At 43.8% G+C, this 22022-nt stretch overlaps 1 protein-coding gene across 7 annotated transcripts in view; it reads right to left on the minus strand.

The window, feature by feature from the left end:
- Positions 1-1106: 1106 nt before the first annotated feature.
- cfap20dc (CFAP20 domain containing) overlaps positions 1107-22022 on the minus strand; it is a 48503-nt gene continuing 27587 nt past the window's right edge. For 2 of the 7 annotated variants that reach the window (XM_076037092.1, XM_076037091.1), the window contains exons 14-16: positions 20549-20905; positions 17659-17916; positions 12398-12869 (exon numbers count right to left, since the gene is read on the minus strand). In XM_076037092.1, the coding sequence (XP_075893207.1) occupies positions 12423-12869; positions 17659-17916; positions 20549-20905 (1062 nt within the window). In that variant the 3' untranslated portion in view covers positions 12398-12422. The other 5 variants (XR_012928262.1, XM_076037095.1, XM_076037093.1 and 2 more) reach the window with 5 other exon arrangements.

The following is a 22022-nucleotide window of genomic DNA, read 5'->3' on the forward strand; positions in this document are numbered from 1 at the left end:
AGGGCACCGACTGGAGAACTCCGGGCGTCTCCGTCTTGGACTCGTCTTTCCAGCAGCTCCTGGTGATTCGCACGGTCCTGGTAGCCTCCGTATTTCTGTGCCAAGTCTATCGTGGACGACCTCTTTCTTGTTTGTCCTCTGGCTTCCGTGTCAGCTTGTCTGGTTGTGTTGCTTCCAGCCGTTGGTAGGGCGTGGCCTATCCAGACCTATCATAATCGCTACACATTGGAAGAATGAGAATCCACGCTGACAGAAAAAAAACGATAGGCAGTGTATTTTATTTATTTTTTTAGTGGTTATCATCAAGTGTCATTCGGCCTTAAGCTTATTGTCTGCGGTGAGTATGAGAATCAACGGTAATGGCCAGGCCTGAGCACTCAAAATAGGAATTTGACCATGGTTGTAGCAGTCCGTGTCAAGGAACTGTTAAAGAAAGTATTACAAAAAGATACAGTTCCAGGAGGAAGTTGTTTTTTTTTTAAAAAAAGAAAAGAAAAAAGAGAGAGAGAAACTAAAGCTGGAACAAAAGTGCAGGTACGATAATAGTGCAAGGTCAAAGAACAAACCCACAGTTGGATAGAATGTTCGCTACAACTACCGCTAACTCAGTGCTGCACAAACTTTTTTCCTCTTCCTACAGGGCTTTCAAGGTAACGCTGTGGACTCACACAAGTATTTACCAGAATGTCAGCCTGCTGATCCAAGCCCTGCATGCTGGCTGGGCTAACTGAAAGCTCAGTTCACTGAACTGGATGGGGGAGTTGCTCAGTTAAGACCGTAGAGACAAATTAATTTTTTGTTTGTTCCGTCCTTTTGTCGGATGGTAGGGGGAGCCGATTTATCTCCCCCAGAAATGGTGAGTCAGTCTCATGTTCGTCTGCTCATGAGGTGTGATCAGTGTTTTGGCACAAATAACTGAGAGGCCTCGTGGGCCTGTCTGCTGCAGTTAGAGGTTCTACTGTGAAATATCACAGCTACGTGTACGTGGAATTATTCCGATTTTGAGCGGCTCAAAATCATTCTTCTTTTTCTTCCTGGCTTGTTAAGACGACTGAATTAAGGCAGTTCCAATGGTAGCGCGCTTAAAATTAAAACCCACACACAAAAATCAGCAGTCATTTTAATGAAAATTTAATTCTGGCAAAAAAGAGAGAAAAACTACAGACATCTACAAAAGACTTTTAGGCATAAATTATTACAAGTAAAGCAAAAGATGACCTACTTATCCAGGCAAAATTCAAATGTTAGAAAATGTTCCCAGTGAAAAGAAGCTCCAGGATGTTCTTTCAAAAAGCGAAGAAATCCATTCGCTAGCCAAGACTTCTGAAAGGCGCCTTTTTCGCACCACATGTGCCACTGAATGGACAGCGACTCAATTCGACGCCAAAGCATGCATCTCGTCTATTGAGTGTGCTGTGCACACTAACATGACGCTATTTGTAGAGACATGAAGCTCTTGTTAGTGCCTTGAAATAAAGCAGTGAGATGGAAGTTCTTGATTATATTTTTTTTCAAACTGCCCCCCCTCCTTCTATCACCGATCAATAAGCTAGGCCTTCAAAGACAACTGGCGCTTTTCATCTACTATCAATGACTCTGATTTATTAAACTGGAGTCTGTTGAGCTTTGAGTCAAGCTAGTTCATAGTACTTCCCCGTCTTTGGATCGAAATAGCAGTTCAAGCAGGGATCATAGAGCAGATTCAAATATTCGTCTTCATCCTCCTGCTTATTCGCCGAGTCCTCTCCTCCTGCAAACAAGCCAGGAAAAAAAATCCCCCAAGTCAGGCCGCATATCTTAACAGTGCATCTGCAATTTAAAAAGAATTGGTTTTTCACTGACAGGGAAAAAAAAATGTATAATGTAAAACGTTTATTGTATTCCTCTTGTACGGCAGCACGTCCGCGCCGGGCTCCCTATATCCGCAGTTGTTGCTGGAATAAACTGGACGGCGAGGTGACCTTCAGACTCAGGTGGATTTGAAAGTTTTGTGCCGCTGCCATTTTTTCCTCTCATCAATCACCACCAAAGAACGCGCACACACCGGAGCGCATTATGGAGGTGTAAAGAGATTCCGCGTAATCCCCCCCCCCACACACACTCCTTTAAAGCATGTGAATTTAGCTGTTAAATTGACAGGCAGTGAAATGCTAAAAAGGTTACGGAATGCTCGGGGAGGAACATTTTATCTTATCAGAACTCGGGCGACGATAATGAAAACTAATTATAGGACACATTGTGTGCGTGCGTTTAAAAAAAAAAAAAAGGGAAAAAGAAGAAAAAAAAAAAGACGACGTTGTAAACTCAAAAGGTTCCATCAATTAACCCGGTGGATGTGTCTAGAGGGTGCAGACCTGTAATGAGCCTGTCTCTTTTGACCCGTGGAGTTATGTGGAGGACAGAGAGCTCCACTCTCAGGAGCTTTCTACCCTTAATTAGATACAACGTCACTCTCTCCCCTTGCCGTGCGCAGCCTTTGTTCAAGGCTCAACGTTCTCCTAAGTGTTGTCAGTGGTGGAGGTTCCCCACTTGTCAAGCCAATTTACGCACTTAGCATCATTAATGTTGAAGGTCCCATATCGTACCTCTTTTGCAGGTCTTCATCTTTAGAAATCCCACAGGATTACTTACAGTCCTGCAAGATTATCTGCAGGAATGCACCGGGTATCGGTACCGATACCGGGGTTGAGTACTCGACTCGTACTCGTCAAATACGTGCCGATACCACAACACCGATACCAGTTGTATATGTATGCCGATATCAGTATTGGGTATTTGTACCGATACCGGGGTTGAGTACTCAACTCGTACTCGTCAAATACGTGCCGATACCAGTTGTATATCAGTATTGGGTATTGGTACCGATACCGGGGTTGAATACTCTACTTGTTACACCATGACACCGATATCAGTTGTATTATGTATGGATAATACAATTTCGTTAGATTTATGTTTGTACTACAGTGAAACTTGTTCAAGATAAACATGCTGAGGAATGTTGTTCAAATAATAGAATAATAGATTTGTGGAAAATGTGTAGTCAAAGTAATCCTATAATGTGTAATGGCCTTATTAAGTACTCGGTATCTGTGAGCACTGTAATGCAGGTACTCATACTTCTTGTTCTGTAAAAAGGTAGTATCAGTGCATCCCTAATTATCTGTATTCAATCCTCGCTATGGAGCTCCAGAAATTTCAGTATTTATCCCTCGGTTTACAGCATCCAATGGGAAAACTCCCCCTTAAAAAACATTTCATCTTCCAGCTAGAACGGGTGGTTTCTTGTATCTGTGTTTAAAAAAGGGATAAAAAACAAGGGCGGTCTCAGGGGGGTGGAAGGGCCTGGCGGGGGTGGGGACAATCCAGGAGAGGCATTAGTGTTACACCACAGAGGGATTATTCCCAGAACCGTGTGTTTCAGCACGCACACACTTCCAGGAAAGTGGAGCGAGCAGAAGAAGTTGGGGAAGGACCTTTCTTGTTTGTGAGTTCGTCGATAAACACATATTGTCGTTAGAAAGCACCGTCTACAGAAATGTAAAAAAAAAATCCAAAATCCAAAATTTAGACATTTGGCAGTGAAAGTGAATTTTGCATAATACGGGACCTTTAAAGCATCTTATTGTTTGCTATCGACCTGACTTTAAAGGACATATAAAAAGGGCGTCTGCGGGAAAAAAGGCCCAAGATTAAGGTTACTGTACCGCTGATTAGATTTTCCGGATTGTTCCGCGTGTTGCCTGACCTTCTCAGCTGGCTAGGAGGCATAATAGGAGGGCTGAGCACATCCATCCATTCTCTGGGGAAGAGACCATAAAAGCACACGGTCATGACAACATGCGCCATTATACTCACCATCCTCCGACTGTACCGTGCACATCAAATTGCGCCTATATGACGTTTTAACAACGGAGTCCCATCATCCCATGCTCGGAGAAACCCATCGAAGCTCCGCTTGTCCTTGAGCCACTTCTGCGGCGCACTTAGCCTCTACACCTCACCGCTTCACCTGAAGGATCATTTATTAGATTTGGGCTCCAGCTGTGACTTCCAAGTGTCCACATTCTGGCCCAGACTAAGGGTCTTAACCTTGGCGCTGTCTGCTCGCCGTGCTTTCACCTTCACTTAGAACGAGTTGATCTAACAGGAAGTGGGAACTTTGCAGGTTACCGCCACACTGAAGTCATGCCTCCCCTGCACGTGGCATAGACGAAAAAGATTCCACTGAACTGCTGTAAAACACTTATATATGTATATATGTGTGTTAATGTGTGTATACATACTGTATGTATATATATATATATATATATGTATATATATATATATATATATATATATATATATGTATATATATATATATATATATATATATGTGTATATATTATATATGTATATATATATATATATATATATATACATATATATATATACACATATATATATATATATATATATATATATATACATATATACATATGTACATATATATATATACACACACACATATATATATATATATATATATATATATATATATATATATATACATATATACATATATACATATATATATATATATATGTATATATATATAATATATATAAATATAAATACATATATATACATATATATGTATATATACATATATATATATACATATGCACGGACACTATTGTTCAAAAGAGTTTGGAGTTACTGATTAATTTCTGCACTGAACATCATTATAACCAGACTAAGTCTATCTGACCCTCCTGTTGCCTCCCAGCACCTGACACAGCCCAGCTGTGCAGGGAAAATACTATTTTGGAATTCTGTTTATCGTTATAACCAGTTTTATGAAATAAAGTTCTATGAGTGCACGAAAATCGGTCAAGATGTGCCTAACAAGTATGGGAACATTTCAGTGTTTAATGAAAACCATTTCCAATGCCTGGTTGAAAGCGATTGACACACTAAAAGTAGGTTGTTTATAGAGCCTAAAATATCAACCATGACACCTTGTTTACTCTTTCATGGTTCCACACACACAACTAAGTGTGATTAAAATACAAAGGTTTGCTTTAAAAATGTTCATTCATTCTAGTTATTCATTTATCTATTCTTGGCAATTTCAAAGCATTCGACATCTGCAATGATGGCCGCATATTGCACACTTGATATTCATTCTCTAAAACCACATTCAATTAGACATTCAACAGGCAAAAGCTGTCAAAGCCATCCCATAATGTGTTCAGTACATCCTGACTGGTTTTCCTGCACTAGTGATGTTCTTGCAGCATTCCAGTAGATTATTGTGGTTGCTGGTTGTGAAAGGGTTCAATGCATAAATGAGTCAGTGACTCCAAACCTTTAATATATACATATATATATATATATATATATATATATATATATATATATATATATATATATGTATATATGTATATATATATATATATATATATATATATGTATACACATACATGATGTATATATACAACTGAGGTTGTATATATACAACCTCCAGCTAGAACGGTGAGGCCATTCGCTGCTTTCAGAGTCCAGCACAAGGAGCGTCCATTCAAATGCAGAAGCCGCAACAAGCGGCGAAGCGTGCGTGGTAAAGGTTACACACAAAAGGTGTTTTTACTTTGCACGGCGAGCCGAGGCCGAAGCGCCCCAGACCCAACAAAGGTCACTCCATTTGGCGGCAGCGGCAGATGCCCTTGGAGCATTGTCATGTGTCGGTGCGCTAATCCATACGTGCAGCTGTTCGATAGCAGGAGGCCATCTATATGATTTCACAGCCTCATCATGTAAAACAAGCCTCTTCAAGGACAAAGACTGGAGGGGTGACATTTCACTCGCCGGATCGACTCGACGCCTGGAAGCTGGAGCAGTGCCCATAACCACACACCTGCTTTACAATCCAGGGGAACTGTTGCCTTGGTTTACAACTGTCATTCAAAGCTGGAAGTGTAACACTAATATTCTAACATCCCAGGATTTAAGACTCTCCGTGAACCACTCGGTGTCTCCCGCGGTGAGAATGGCTGGAATATAACTTTTTTTTTTTAAGAGTCCGGTCACATGCATAAATTAGTACGAGCTTCACAGTTAAAATTGGGGATATATACCACACACCAACTTTATTTCATTCAATTTTTTCATCCATACACTCACATATGTGTGTTTTTAATCAGAATCTTCCGCGCGTTTAAACATGAATAAAAGATTTCTTCATTTCTATCCATATGCCTTTCAAGTGATCAAGTGCATTATCTCCGCCGAGGCCCTGATTTTTCTCTCTAACAAAGGCGGCCCACTCTAACGCTCCTTTGACTATGTGATAGGGAGGAACATAGCACAAAAGTTAATGGAAGCAATTTTCGAGGACAAAGGCCTCGGCTACAGAGCTGCAAATTGGACTTCAAATTGTTAAGAGGACATAGCAGGGGTGATTAAATTCTTCGATTTTTAAGTCATTGTAATTCAGATATGGAGGAATCTCTGATATAAAAAAAGGAGGAGAAGAAGAAGAAGAAGAAGAAGAAGAAGAAGAAATACATTAGGGTTGATTCAATTTGGTCCGGCACACATTTTAAACTATATTGAAATTAAGCTTTCAAAATGTCCACCATTGAGATTATATCTCAACTGCTCTGTTTGTGCGCCGCCGCGCCGAGTCTTACGTGTCTCAAAAAAATCTGCAATTAGGGCGTATCAAGTGGATATGCTACTCAAGGTTTCTCGAAAAAGACTTTCAGATTTTTTTGCGTGTCAACCAAAAGCCGAGCCAAAAAAAAACCAAAACAAAACACAACCAAAATACATTCGCAAATTAACATAGAAAAAAAAAAACCTGTCAACAATATAAAAAAGAACCGTTTTAGCTGACAAGAAAGCTGTGACTCAATAGAGCCTCGCAAGAAACGCCAGGATGCACAAAAAAAACCAAAACGCAGCGACAGAGTCCCGAAGTGAGGCGGTGTGCGCCTAAAAGGGAGAGAAAACAATGACAAATTCCACACAGCTGCTCTTCAATATGTAAATGGAGGCTCGCGTCCAAGTCTAATTCTGGTCGTGTACGTCGCCCGCGAGAGAGAGGGAGAGAGAGAGAGAAAGAGAGAGAGAGAGAGACGAGTGGCGGAGCGTGTCTGTCGCGTCTGTCAACTGCATTATTAATTTCAGTGGACATTCATTTAAACAGCATAACCTCACTGAATATTTTAGACGCCTCATAGCATGGCGGACCTGATGCGCGACGACGGAGAGGCCCCTCCGTTCACACTAACGCGCGCGCGCGCACGCACGCACGCACACACACACACACACACACACACACAGCGGGGACGAGCAGTGTGCAGCTAATTTAATGACGCAAATCGCTAAATGCCGATATATATTTCGGCGGAATTAACAGGTTCCCATACGGCCGGGGCGCCTTTCCCGCCGTAAATCAAGCGGAGGAGGAGGAGGAGGAGGAGGAGGAGGAGGGCAGCGCAATTTTTCGGAGGCGGAATCGTGACGCAATCCTTTTATCTTGTTTTGTAACGACGTGCTGCGCAGTTGTGTACGCCTGCGAGGAGGAGCCGGAGACGCGCGGAGAGACGGGGCTCCGCGCTAGCTGGCAGCGAGGAGAACGCCGGGAATCCAGAAGCATCCAAGGACAAACCGAGCGATCCATCAATACACTGTCATCCTTCCTGCCGTCTCAAGATGGAAGCATTATGTTTAGGCCTCCCTCTTTTTTTTTTTTTTTGGGCGGGGGGGGGGGGGCAGGGGGGCTTTCAAGATTTATGAATGCGTTTCATTATTCCCAACGATATTAGCATTTAACTTTTCTTCAGCACGGGCAGAAATTCCAACAGCTGCGCGGCATGAAAGACGGCAAACAAATATATAAGCACTGCGAGGAACTTGCAGGAAGGAGAAAAAAAAAAAAAAAAAGTCGTGACAGAGCGGCGTGGGGGAAAAAAATATGCAGGAGGGAAATGGTCCGAAGCGTGCCTTCTTTTCATTTATCAAAGTGACAACAGGACTAGTTGTAATGTCAAATGCAAAAAGATCATTTCAAGGCTGCAAACATCGGCAATGTGCTGCAACATCTTCGTAAACATGCGCGCGGCGGCCGCGACGCCATCTATCTGTCACGCGTGTCTTTTGTGCTTGAGCAGAAGCGGTTTGCCGGCGTCACTTGGCTGATTACCGACATCAATAACTTTTTCTTTTTCTGTGAGAAAGGAAACAACAAAACCGGCAACAACAATTAGAATAATGATGATAATGATAACGTGTAGAATAAAGCGAAACATCGGCTTTTTGTCGTTTATAAACTTACACCACCAATCAAGAGCTAGAAAAGCTAAATATACTTTATTAATTTACGATTTAGTCATTTCCAAAAAAACGTTTAAAAAACGTTTAACGAAATTTGCTCTAAAATATGAATAAAACAGAAATGCTTGTCCATGAAGTTCTGCGATGCGAATTAGCGAGGCTACATAAAGTCTAGTTCCGTCACTAGACGGCGCTACATGGCGACTAGAAGAAGACTGGGACAAAACCAGCAGGGGAACAGAAACAGGATTCCAGGATACACGATACTGACACTTGGCAGAATTGTGACTCTTCCTGCAGTCAGCTAGCACTGCCTGTGAGGAACACTGGCGGAACGGCGAACCTGCTTGTTCCCATAAAACGTTTTGCGCTATTAGCTCTGATTCGAACGAAGACAACAACCACCCCGAGCTAGCCAGCGTGCTATCTTTATTGCAAATTAGAGGAAGCTGTTTGGAATTATGCTGCTCCTGTAAGATTTCTAATGCGATCGTCGTATTAAGAAGCTTTTGTGGAAACAGACTTGATGCACTTTCTCCCAGGTAAACTAGTTATATTTCTCACACGCAGAGATGCTGTATTGTATTATATGGGACGGTTCACTCCCAGCATTTAATATGCCTGAAGTTGGTATTGGATACACTTTCTCTCACATTTCTAATAGAATTTGAAAGTAGTTCATCCTCCAGCCCCGGTCTGACGGTCAGACGTTTTCTTTCTGAGGTAAAGCTTTTTTTTATTTTTTTTCTTTACTTTGACTGGTGGGCAGCTGAAACAAGGTGGAATGTTTCTTGTGGCTACAGAGTAAACTGGACCGCCGCGTCCCCCCTCCGTGCAGCTTTTGGCCCCCGCTTCAGATATAATGGATTCTGTGTGTGGTTGCTCAAAGCCAGAACAAAATGGGCTAACCATGTCTTAGATCAATAATAATAAAAAAAACTTTGTGTGCAATCTGAACCGTTCGGAGCTAAGAAAAACACACACACACACACACACACACACACACACACACACACACACACACACAGCAACTGTCAGGAAAAAGCCGAACAATAACAGGTGGAAAATAATCTGCCAAAATGACAGTCGGACGCAAAAAGAGAGAGGAATCTGCAGCTTCCGGTGACATTTGATTTATTTATTCCCACCCAATTCTGCGCGGTGAGGCCAGGCACGTATATCTATCAGGGCTGTTGACATTTAGCTTTCATTCTGCAGTCACCGCTTACCATCTGATTAGAAATGTCTATGGAAGGCCATAAAAATCACTTTTGGCAGAGTGGCTCTCAGTATTCCAGGGCTGGGTGTTCTTGCTTACCTAGGGTTTGATTGCCGAAGGGGGTTCATTTCCCTCTGATAGTGGTGACCCTGATTAGCAGGCTGGGGGGGAGGAAAAAAAAAACAACAAATGTCACAAAAATATGGTTAAAAGAGCTGCGACCATATGAAATGGCAGTATCTTGAGAAAATAGGCAAATGTGAACAGTTAATACTATAATAAAAAAAACAATCTATGTTTTTCTTTTAAACTATGCACCATGACAGAACCTCAGGATGACACCACTATTAATGATTCAGAATAACAGACCTCATAACTATAATTATACAGAATTATTTCATCTATACAGGTCACTAATGGCATTGCATTTGTTGAAGGATGTCCACTTACGGAACACTTAATTGTTATGTCTACAGTATTGAAGTGCAGGTCAAACAGGAACAGGGACAACCGAGACATGAAAAAAAGAGAAGAAAAAAAAAATCATTTTTGCTTCTGCACTGTCCTTGAATAATAATATAATGTCGCGCAGCTGTGAGGCAGGAGTCTTCTCCTTCAATATGGCACTTATAAGCTTCCATTCCTGAGCAAGCGACTCCGGAAAAGGCGAAAAAATGAATAAAGAAAATACTCAAAGTGTGGAAAAAAAAAAATCCCAAACAAGCATATATTTGGTGGGCTGAATGCAGTCACGAGCAGCACCTCCACGGCTGCTGCGTCACATCAGGTGCCTGGTTTGCCATCGCAAGTCAAAGATGGACTACAGATCACGGTCAGAGTCACGGGTAAAAAAAACAACAACAAAAAAAAACAATTCTTTGCAGAGGGAGAAGAAAAAAACAAAACGACTTTCAGCACAAGCTGAAAAAAAATAATTCCTATAAGTTTGTTTTCTTAATAGAAATCCTTCAGCAGTTTGTTCGGGTCAGGACAAAAAGAAAACCTGCCAACTCGTCAAGCACAAAGGAGAGCTGAGGAACAAAAAAGGAGAAATCCACAATGGAAAACGGACTGCACTTATAAAGCGCTTTTCCCCAAAGCGCTTTTACGAAGGCATTCTCATTCACCCATTCACGCACACGTTCATACACCAGTGGGTGTCTGCTGCCACGCAAGGCGCTGCCTAACCCATTGGGAGCAATTCCGAGTTACGTGTCTTGCCCAAGGACACAACATCAGACTAGGATGGCGCAGGATCAGAACCGCCAACCTTTCGGTTATTGGACAACACGCTCTACCTCCTGAGCCACAGTCACCCTGAACGAACAATGAACAATGGAGGCTGACCCAGCCAAGAGGACGGCTGCGGCGTGATGGCTGGATACACGTGGATGTTGCGTATTTTCGCTGTGGGGTCACAAAGCAGCGGGACGCCTCCCTTTGTGACGGGCCGGTCCTCGGGAAGAACAAGCGTCGGTTTCAGCGTACGGAGGAACGTTCAGCCGACAAAGCCCCGGCGAGCGCGTTCCCACCTCTCTGTCTTGTCAAAGCAAAAGAGCACATTATAGCCTCGGGAGGCTATTTAAGTCTAGTGGCCGCTTAAAGGCTATTACATTGCGTGACGGTGATGAAGTGGCAGTTATATTGAAGTCCTGGTCCACGCGGTGCTTAAGTAGATTTCTGCTATCTGCGTGCTCCAGTCTCAGGTTGTTTTTTTTCTTTTTATTTGCCCTCCCATGTGATGCTCCTCTAAAAAACACGACAGCACCTCAAATTGCACCCCGTGGAATTCTGCAGGTATTCTTACACTAAACGATGATAATGATGATGATGATGATGATGATGATGATGATGATGATGATGATGATGGTGGTGGTGGTGGTGGTGGTGGTGATTATGACGAGTTACCTGCGAGGCGACGGTTGAGAACCACCTCGGCCGCTTTGCCATGCAATATTCAAGCCGGCGCCTTAAATTTAAACTTACATGAAGAGCAGGAATCAAAGGGAAAAGCTGGGCCTCTCAAAGAAAAACCGCAAACAGAGGATGCATTATTTATGTGGACCAGATCACGTTCACCCCCTTCTGACCACATTTTGCCGTCGGAGGGGATGTGTGATGCCGGTGCCAGAAACCGCTGCAGAGGAGCTCGGCGTCGAGGTCGGGAGCTGAGACATAGTGGCTTTTTATCGATGAGGCCAAGAAAGCAAAGGGGAGACAGAAAAAACAAAAAAAACGGCAATGGTATCTGTGCGTGTGTGTGTGTGTGTGTGTGCGTGTCTGTGTGTGTTTTGTTGAGTGAGATTGTGAACAAGCTGTACAGTTAAGACACTGGCTGTCCCAAATCACTCACTACTACTATTACTACTACTGTTCACTGCGAGCAACATTTCGGATACGACCGCGTGCGAGAAGTCAGACGCTGAATAGTGTCGACAACACTGTCAGTGTCAATTTAATGCACAATCTAACGTTTGTCATTTGCCGGGCGAAGAGAAAAAAAACACCCGGCCAGCACGAATGAATGCGGTGAGAAATATCTTACGGGGTATTGTCACGTAATACAGCTATCGTTTGTCTGCAATTGCTGGGGAAAAAAACAACTTCGGTCCCAAACCGCCTTTTGGGTTCCTTCGAGAACGACGTGAAAAAAAAAAATGAAAAAACAAACAAACAAACAAACAAACAAAAACTTCATTTGGACACTCGCGCTGTCAGCTTGTTGCTCCCCCACTGTTGGGAAGGGCCGACTGTCGAAAACGTTGCCGCCACGGGCAAAATTACTCCACGGCGCCCCCCCCTCCCAACCCCCGACTCCCCACAACAACACGACTGGGTGACAGCTGCCGCCTGAAACGTCACAACACCGTAAAAAGAAGAATCGTCAAAGTGATGTTTTACACCTGTGACCTGACCTCTGACCCCTCTGACCCTGTGATGAGCACTCCAAACGCCTGACTCGCCTCCGCAAGTGAGTTTTGTTTATTTGTTTCTTTATTTGTTTATTTTTAGGAACGTCACTTTTATTGCCTCCACATTTTTTTTTTTTTCTATTTTGGTGTTCTTTGGTGATCTGATATTTTGGCAGCGAAGAAGAAGAAGAAGAACTACCCCGAGTTTTAATTTCCCACATGATACCTTTATCATTGGCTCCTTTATTACAACTTTTGTTATTTAGTATTAATTCAAACCAAATAAAGACAATGTACAGCTGCAGACATTTTCTTTGGAATAAGACCCCAGCTGTACTATTGCTAGCCTGCTGGAGACCAACCAGGGGGCAGTGCGCTCCACCACAGGGAGCGGTGCAGTCTCCTCGGACTCCGCTCATCTGAAAAGAATGAGAAAAGTTTGCTAATATGTAAGCACAGGACGACAAAACATTACATTGAAAAGAAAAATCTTCCCATTTCCAACTGATCCCAATGAATCAGATGATCGGACATGATTTCCCATCATGATTTCACTCGTGTGGGCAAAACGGTGGCGCAGTGGTTAGCGCTGCCATCTCAATTTCCTATTATTACATTTTTTGGGAGGGTGAGGGCGCTGGTGAGTGCCGCCCCTCCAGCAAATGGCGCCCTCAGCGACTGCCTATATCTGACCTATGCTGAGAGCGGACTTAATTGTAAATAACGACGGTCCCCCAGAGTTTGGCCGCCACTGCCAAATGGCGTGCCCACTGTGCAGTGAGCATTGAGTGAATTTGGATGCAGCCACTTCCTGTTGTGCAGAATGCTGTCACACTGCAGCGTGCCGCCTTTTTCCCAGAGCCACTCAGGAGTGTGGCGCAGCGTTTAGCCGTCTTACACCAATTATTTGGTTGTTCTGTTGTCATCTGGCCAAAAATGTGATTGGCCAAACAGTCGCACGCATTGATTTCCAACGAGGCGAAGTGGCGACATCAACAGCCTTCCAGGATCAATCCAATATCCGTGGCCGGGGCGGCGGAACGTTTAACTGGCCATATAATGTTGTCGGATGACGACGGTGCCAATAGGAATTGAGTGTCTCCCTCTGAGTGTGTGTGTGTGCATATATATATATATTCTGTTCCTATGATTTGTGAAAGTGCTGAGTCAGCACCGACCGGCCGGCTGGCCGGCGGACGGAAACAACTCATTAAAGCCAAATATGTGCGGGGTGGTCACCGTTCCGACAAAGACAAAACTCAAGGCGAGGTTTCGGGGAGGTCAGCTCGGGGATGTGCAATCCATTCGCAACCCCTGAGTGCTCGGGCACGCTGCTCAGGAGTGAGAGTGACGGCTGAGCGAGCGCCGACGCGCCTCCCCTGGCGCCGTCGTGCCACACAGCAGCGCCAGCGTGACGCTCTTTGTGCCTCGCGGCAGGATTGTGCAGCATTTCATTTCCAGCAGAATCCATCGTTTTTTTAAACTTGTTTTATGTAAAAATGTAATTTAATGTAATGTGTTGCATTTGTGTGTGTGTATATACGCGCATAAAGCTAGCGATTCTCTATTATTTAAATATATACATACATAAGTATACATATAGATATATATTTGTGTGTGTGTACATATATATACATACATATGTGTATGTATTTATATACATATATATGTATGTATGTATGTATATATATATACACACATATATGTATATATATATGTACATATATATATATATATACATATATACATACATATATATACATACATATATATATATATATATACATATATATACATACATACATATACATACACATATATATACATACATATATATACATACACATATATATATATATATATATATATATATATATAATATATATATATATATATATATATATATATATATGTATATATATATATATATGTATACAACACAACAACTATCTTTTTAGTAGCTGCATGGTGGTCATTTGCTTTTACATATACATATATGTATATATATGTATATATATATATATATATATATATATATATATATATATATATATATATATGTATATATATATATATATATATATATATATATATGTATATATATATATATATATATATATATATATATGTATATATATATATATATATATATGTATATATATATATATATATGTATATATGTATATATATATATATATATATGTATATATATATATATATATATATATATATATATATATATATATATATATATATATATATATATGTATATATATATATATATATGTATACAACACAACAACTATCTTTTTAGTAGCTGCATGGTGGTCATTTGCTTTTCGCTGAAACTGATTTTTTTTCTGTATGTAACCTAAACAGTTCTGGCAATCATCTGGTTGGTTAAAAAAAAGAAAATACTCTGGACCAAATAGACTTTCCTTATTACAGAAGACAAGAGACTGCTTCAGCTTTGTATTTTTTGTCTTTAAAAATCAGATTAAAAACCACCTCTTCTGAACGCTCGCCCCAAAATGAATCCATTGTTGGCTGGCCGGAGGTTTTTTCCGTGGCTGACGAGGGGCCAGATATTAACGCCTCTAACTGCATTAAACCGAGGAGGGGGAAGAAGAAGAAAGCACTTCTGGCAGTTTCTGTCTCTCATATTTTGGGTCGGCCTCCTTCCAAACCCTCACTTTCCTCGTCGTGTTCAACCCTCTGGGAGTGTCTATTATCCAGCACGCAGCGTTGAATGACACTCCAGCATTCAGAAAGCCTTTGAGAGCTCTCTTTCTTACAGACTGACACAAATGGTATGATTTGAACTCAGCACTGTTTTTTTCTTTTCATTTTTTATAAAACTATTGTGCGTGGCACTTCAGGACAGCGCAAACTTAATTTACTTACTTTCTTTCTGCAGTCTCATTCACCCAAGCAGCTTCAAGGTGATGAGTGTTGGGTTAATGCCATGGAGGTGAGTCTTCCGCTTTTGCTCGTCAGCGCTCTGAAAGCTGTGACTTCTCCTCACTAAAATCTAACACCAATTAGCCACATTCAGATTCTGGGTAAATTGTGTCGGCCAAGCTGTGCACACCTGAACTTAAGAAGCCTTGTTTTAATAATGCACATGTTATAATGAAGATGGAATTTCAGCTAAAAGTGACTCGCTCAGTGTGAAAAGGGTTATTTTTTCCATAACACATTTGGAGTTAAACTAATGGCGTATTCACACCTGCCCTGTTCGGTTCGGACTAAACCAAAAAAGTCCCTTGTGCAGACCTTTTGGGCTGGTGTGAATACAAAGCTGCGATCCCTGGTGCGGAGCAAACAGCCGGTCCGAGACCTCGCTGGAGAGGTGGTCTCGGTTCGCTTCCAAAAGAACCATGGTGCGGTTCAGTTGATGTGTGATGTGGTTCCAACCAGTTGTGAAATCACACACCTTTTTACACGTCACAGGCTTCCGGAGCCACAACCATCATGGGAAATGATGTTTTGGTTAGCATAGTATAAAGTTTAGTAGTAGCACGTCGTCGGACCGTCAGGCTAACACGAGCTGTGGTGCAACGTGGAGCAACGAGGAGACGGTTCTTGCAAAATGTCTTCGTTGTCGCAAAAATGGTAAACATCTCCTCATAAAATCGACGTTGCATCAAAAGCTTCTGACGCTCCAAATTTCCCGGAAACGCTTGTGTTTGTGTGAGAAAAAATAAATCATTATGAGCACGACGAGCGCAGCACGCTAGAGCTCCATGATTGCTTAATTTCCGTATTTTACCGTGTTACCCCGCCCCGGATCTTTGCACACAAGTGGGTTTGTTGTCAAATCCTGGGACTCTTGCGAAAATTGCAATGTGAAAAGGAACCGCACCAAACCAAAAAAAGATACATTGTATTTTGGTCCAGACCAAAGAAAGCGAACTGAAGGACTTTCCTGGTGTGAATACGCCTTTAACTTAAAAAAAAAACTTTTCATGGTCAGAAAAGAGATTCTAAGCCCTTATACTTAAATCATGAGCATGACTTCTGATCAATACAAAGCTCAGAATCCTGACTTCTTCTGTCTTACTGTGTTCTCTCTGTAGTAAATTTCTCACACTCAAGTTTAGGACCACCACACAGGAGGTAGGGCATTTAGCAGCAAGAAGATCATTATTATAAAAGATTAGCGATGATCAATTGCTTTTGATCACGGTTTTAATGTTTTATTGCATGAATCTCTTTCTGAAAAACAGGAGAGGATTTGTGATTATAATAATTATAGTCATAATTATAATCATTATTATGATTATGAATAGTTATCCAAGTTATGGCTATCTAACCTCTTTCAATTGGTACGCATCTTCTTGATATGCTGATGGTGGTGCTGTTGCCATGTGCATTTGGGACCAAACGGATCCTGCATCGCTTCGGGGGTCCGGTGTAAACCCCCGCCGAGTCCCTGCGGAAAACTGAACCCACGGCAGGATCTGAAATTCAGGTTTCTGCACATGTGACAGAAACCAAGAGATGAGGATCTCTGGAGATGAAACAGCCTGAGCGCTGCCTCCAGCCCGAGCCTCCGCGCAGCGTTGGATAGCCGCATCTGCGGCAAATGCTAACAAGCTCATAACTCCGGCGTCTTGTAATTATTGCATTCACTGGGGAGGCCGCAGTGGACCCAGTAGGACCGGGCATGGCGGCGCTCCCGCCCCCGAAGCCAGAGACACGCGTATGCTAATGGGCCATAGAACTAAATGACCTTCAGTAGCTGAGAGCAAACTATATCATCTTTAATTTCTAAAAAGACATCGAGGGAGAGCTTCAAATGACCTAAATAGTTTTTAGTCACTGGGGAACGGTGGGTATTATTCCAGCGCAGGTTTAAAGGCAGTCAGAGACCAATTAATGCATCTCTATCTACATAATCTTTTGTAATGCAAAAAAATAAAATACAAACACACGCACACACACACTGGAGGGATGTGCATTAGCACTTCATGGCAGCAAGAGTTGGCGAATCGAAATGAAAAGGAAGAAAGGTGAGGTTCAGCCCGGGTCGTGGAAATTATTCACCATGACGGCTAAAAGGAGGAACAACCTGCTAATAATTGTATATGGATGAGCTGTGGCAAGCAGCACTAGTGAGGCAGGGGGTGGTGGTGGTGGTGTGTGTCGGGGGGGGGGGGGCATATAGAAGAAGATTAAAGAGCAGATGAGATGGATAGTACACACCATTGAGACGTGGGTCCATGTGGAGGCATCGCCACAGCTCACGCTGACGCCGACGTTGCACTGGCGGATCTGAGACGCGCTGAGGCCCGGGGCTTTGCATTCATCTTCCTCCTGCTCCCTTTTTAGACTTGCCAGCATTCGGAGCTCCTCTTCGTCGCCGCCGTCCCCACGCATCCCCAGACTGCTAAGCAGGTGGAGCTTCCAGCCGCCGCTGGAATCAACAGGGTCCACATCACCGCCAGCCTTTACGTGGGCCACCTATAAAAGAGGAATTAATTGCAGTGGACTTTCTTCCCGCGCCCGGCCGGTCACACTCTATCCGCGGAGCTCACGGACCTTTGCGCAATCAAGAAAAAAAAAAAGAAAAAGAAAAAAAAAGACAAGACTGAGAAGATGTAAGAAGTCGACAGACAGAGCTGGAGGCAGAGGGGAGACATTATTCACCGTTTCCGCTCTCTGAGGAAATGTCTTTTAAGAGCGAATCAATGGAGTGCTATGCTAATTCAATTGTGACAAAATGTGAGGCGGCCCGGCGTTGGATCATCGGCGGTCGATAGCGCGGGGCTGCGGGGAGTGGGGGGGGGGAAGCAAAAGTCCTTGTCATATTTCTCCGACAACCTTTCAGTCAGACCCGTCGCCGCCGCCGAGCTGCCCGCCGAAGTCGGCGCGAATCGACAGGCGGGAGAGGCGCCGATGAGAGACACTGGGATGTGTCTCAGCGGCGAGCTGTGTAAACGCAGAGGCTAGCGGCCAAGTGACAGATCTCCCTTCAGGCCCCTCTGATCTCTCACGCAGACTTTCCTGCGGGCAAGAGCGGGCGGCCTACCTCGATTTGTAAACCGGCAGCAGCCTCATCCGTCCGGCAGCTAAATCAAAACCCATGACCTCACGGCGGAAGGGGCACATTTTCAACTGAAACGCAGCCGGGTTCCATTTCAGAGTCGTTCCGTTTGAGAAAAAACAAGCAGACATCTGATTTGTTAATACCATTGCGTGACCCCAACTGACAACTGGACGTTCGTCCATCTGGCCGACGGTGCGTTTTCGGGCGACGTATGTTTCTAGAAGGCGCTCGGCCGTCTTCAAAGACGGCGCACTGTGAATTTATCAAAGCCTTTTCTTTTGGGTGGACAAAATTGCTACAAAGATTCGCTGGATTGACTAAGAGCAACACTACAAAGTAAATGTGTGGGCCGTGAAAGGAGAAGCGTGTGCTTAATGAAGCTTAAAGCTCTGTAGTTAATTCTCCTTGATTTCCAGACGGCGGGCGGCCCCTCCCCCTTTCAGATTAGACAGTCATTGGATCAAGATGTGTCTATATATATTTCTTTCAAAAATGATTACAGATGAACATCTTTCCCCAAGAAAATTAAACTTACAGAAACCAACACCACGGGTGCCGCCCCCCTTTCTTCTGTAGTGCAGAAATGAATGGAAAGGCAAATACGCTGCATTTCTCTTTGCGGGTGAGGTCCAGAGCGGCGCCACGATCGTGTTTGGTGAGCAAGTGCTGGCTTAGTGTGACAGTGTGAAGTCTGAAAAGGCAAAAGTGGCCACTCGAGGTACTGCAGCAAACAAAAAAAAACATACAGCGGCAATAGCATGTTTTCCCAGCGTGACGTTACGCCGTTGCATGTGCTCGTTCTGATTGGCTGATGCGTTCTTATCTATCACGGGAGTTACAGTGGCAATGGTGTGGAGTGCGCATGATCTGAGCCACAGACTGCCAGCCAAAACCCGATTTTTAGCCCATCCAGATTGAAACCGGATGGCTCTTTAGTAGTCTGAACGGTCACGTATCACATGAAAACCCATTTTTGCCAAACGGATTGAAACCACTTTTGGGAGGTCGTTTCAAATGGCGTTTGGACGGATGCGTCTCAGTGTGAACAGCTCCAAGCACACCGATCGGTTTTGACTGTCCGTGACGTCACTCTACGCGACGCTAAGACCCAATGCGCCACCAGGGGGCGCATTTCCAGGTGCGGAGCTGTAACGTAATGGAGCAGACAGAAGAAGTAGAAACTCATTGCCTCACCAGTCTGTGGGGAGATACTGTCGCTCCATTCAAGCCAAGCTCCAGGGCATGTATCGCAACAAGTGCCGCTGTCGCAATGATATGACGTCACACACTACACGCTACGCTGGACGACGCCTCGGCTCCGACGTCGTTGCTGCCGCAACCTGTCAGATGGGTCAATAATGTGGCCCTAGTGTGAACAGAGCCAGATCCCATTTGGACACTTTGCTAAAAACATTTTTCGGCGTATGTGTGGGTGAGCAACAGCAGTGACTCCTTAAGCTTCCACAGTGGATCCCGGGGTTAAAGGTTAAATATGTAATATTTAGAAATTTTGAGAAGAAACAGCAACATTAAGTGGTTACATTTTAGACTGAAGCGCTCACCCTCTCACCCTTGCCAGTGAACTACGTTGGCCTGCGCACAGAAACGTGAATGCCTCGTCCACCTTCTTTTTGGTAGGTTCATTTGAAGACGCAAGCAGTCACCCTCAATAAAACATAAACAAAAATAAAACAAAAATTTGTAAGGAAGCCCAGTGTGGACAATCCAGGTCCACACTGGGCTTCCTTACAAATTTGGCGTTGCAAAATGTATTTTCACTTCTGTTTCATGGGGATGAAAACCAAATTACTTTTATTGTACTGCGAGTATACACTTCAGTAATGTATTTTTTGTACAGTATATCAAGCTTTTACAAATATAAAAAGAAAAAAAAAAGATTTTACACACTGGACTTTTTAAGACTCACGTTTGTCATCGCTCACAGATGTTTTGTCTATTTGTCAAACGCCCTCTATAAACTCCCAGCGCCGGGCAGACTCGGGTCAAAAAAAAGGCAAATTTGAAACCAACAGAGATAAATAATACCTTGCGCCGTGGAAAAGCTTCTGATTTGACTTCCCTCAGGAGCCTCTGGGAAAGAGACACGCCGCCGTTTTCATTCGCGACTTCGTCTCTGGGCGCCGGCCCGCCCCGGCCCATTCGCTCGCGTCCGCTGGGTGTTGAATTGGGTGAGAGGCAGCGTGCGGGGACGGCGGCGCTCGGCTCTGCCTCCCCGCCGGATGGAGGACGCACAGTGGCGCCGGCTGGAGCGGGCGGCCGCGGCGCTGCTGAGTCAGGATAATCTCCAATTTGCATATCGGTGGTGGGGGCGGGGGAGGTGGGAGTGGCCGCATTTGGCTGAAGGCAGGCTCTTTGATGCTCGAACACGCTGAGGCCCTTATCCTGGGAGAAATAAAGAGACAAAGCAAACAAATATATTTTATTCTTTTTTTTTTTAACATGGATTATGAGAATTGGCCCAGTTTACGAGAGGCCGTTTTCCAAAGTTTCCTGTGGCGCCGCTATTGTGCGGCGGTCTGCTGTCCTGTTGTGCCTGAGTGTGTGTGTGTGTGTGTGTGTGTGTGTGTGGGTGCTTGGTGAAACTGGACGATAAGATAGAGCACGGCCCTTAAAGCGAGCATGACGGCTGAGCTTTAAATTAACCTCTCCCTTTATGAGGGTAATAGAATTTGCCTTTGTGTCTGCTCCCCGTTTTTTACCTTGCGATTCAAAGTTGCCATCCAGCGATAAAGGTCCCCCCTTCCACCCCCCCACCTTCCACACACACACACACACACACACACACACACACACACACACACACACACACACACTTCCCCGCTTCCAATCAGATATAATAACGACGTGAACGCGGGAGCTGAAGTACACAGTTCTCCCTCAACTTCAAAGGAACCCTCGGCTGAAAAACCAAAGTTATGAATATCAAACATGCATCCCTGTAGGCTTGAAAGAGACCGGATTCCGATAAGTTTGTAACTTGCTACTTCGCTGAGGACGGCAGCAGGATCCGTGCCGCTAACAATGGAGTCTAATTATGACCCAGATTCAGAGTGACAAAAAAACAACAACAAAAAAGAAGAAATACAACAACCTCTGACTTGCTCCTGCACCAAAAGCCACGTCTGTCCCCGTCAATGCCAGAGCGAAGCTATAGGAATGCAAAGCGTAAAGTTGGTACAGGGCTAAGTGCACTGTACAGTTTCTGTTGAAACAGCGAGGGGAAGGAAAAAAAAAAAGTTTTTGCCTCTTTGATTGTTTGTTTGTTTGCAGTCGATCCGGGACTTGGCCGGAATGCACGGTGAGTGCTAACTCAAGGCTGCAGCTAATGCTGCTGCCGCCGCTGTCTTCGGCGCGGGAGGAAGCGGCAAAGCTCTCAGGGCACAACCATTTAGGACGAACACTAACGCCAGCAGCAAATGCACGGCCAGACTGTCTGAAGACCGGCATTATGTAACTCAATAATGCAGACGCGGGGCCTCTCCTCTGTCTTGAGCTTGCA

The sequence above is a fragment of the Nelusetta ayraudi genome, unplaced genomic scaffold (assembly GCF_046127955.1).
Source record: "Nelusetta ayraudi isolate G7.1 ecotype Tasmania unplaced genomic scaffold, CSIRO-AGI_Nayr_v1 ptg000050l, whole genome shotgun sequence".
Lineage (NCBI taxonomy): Eukaryota > Metazoa > Chordata > Actinopteri > Tetraodontiformes > Monacanthidae > Nelusetta > Nelusetta ayraudi.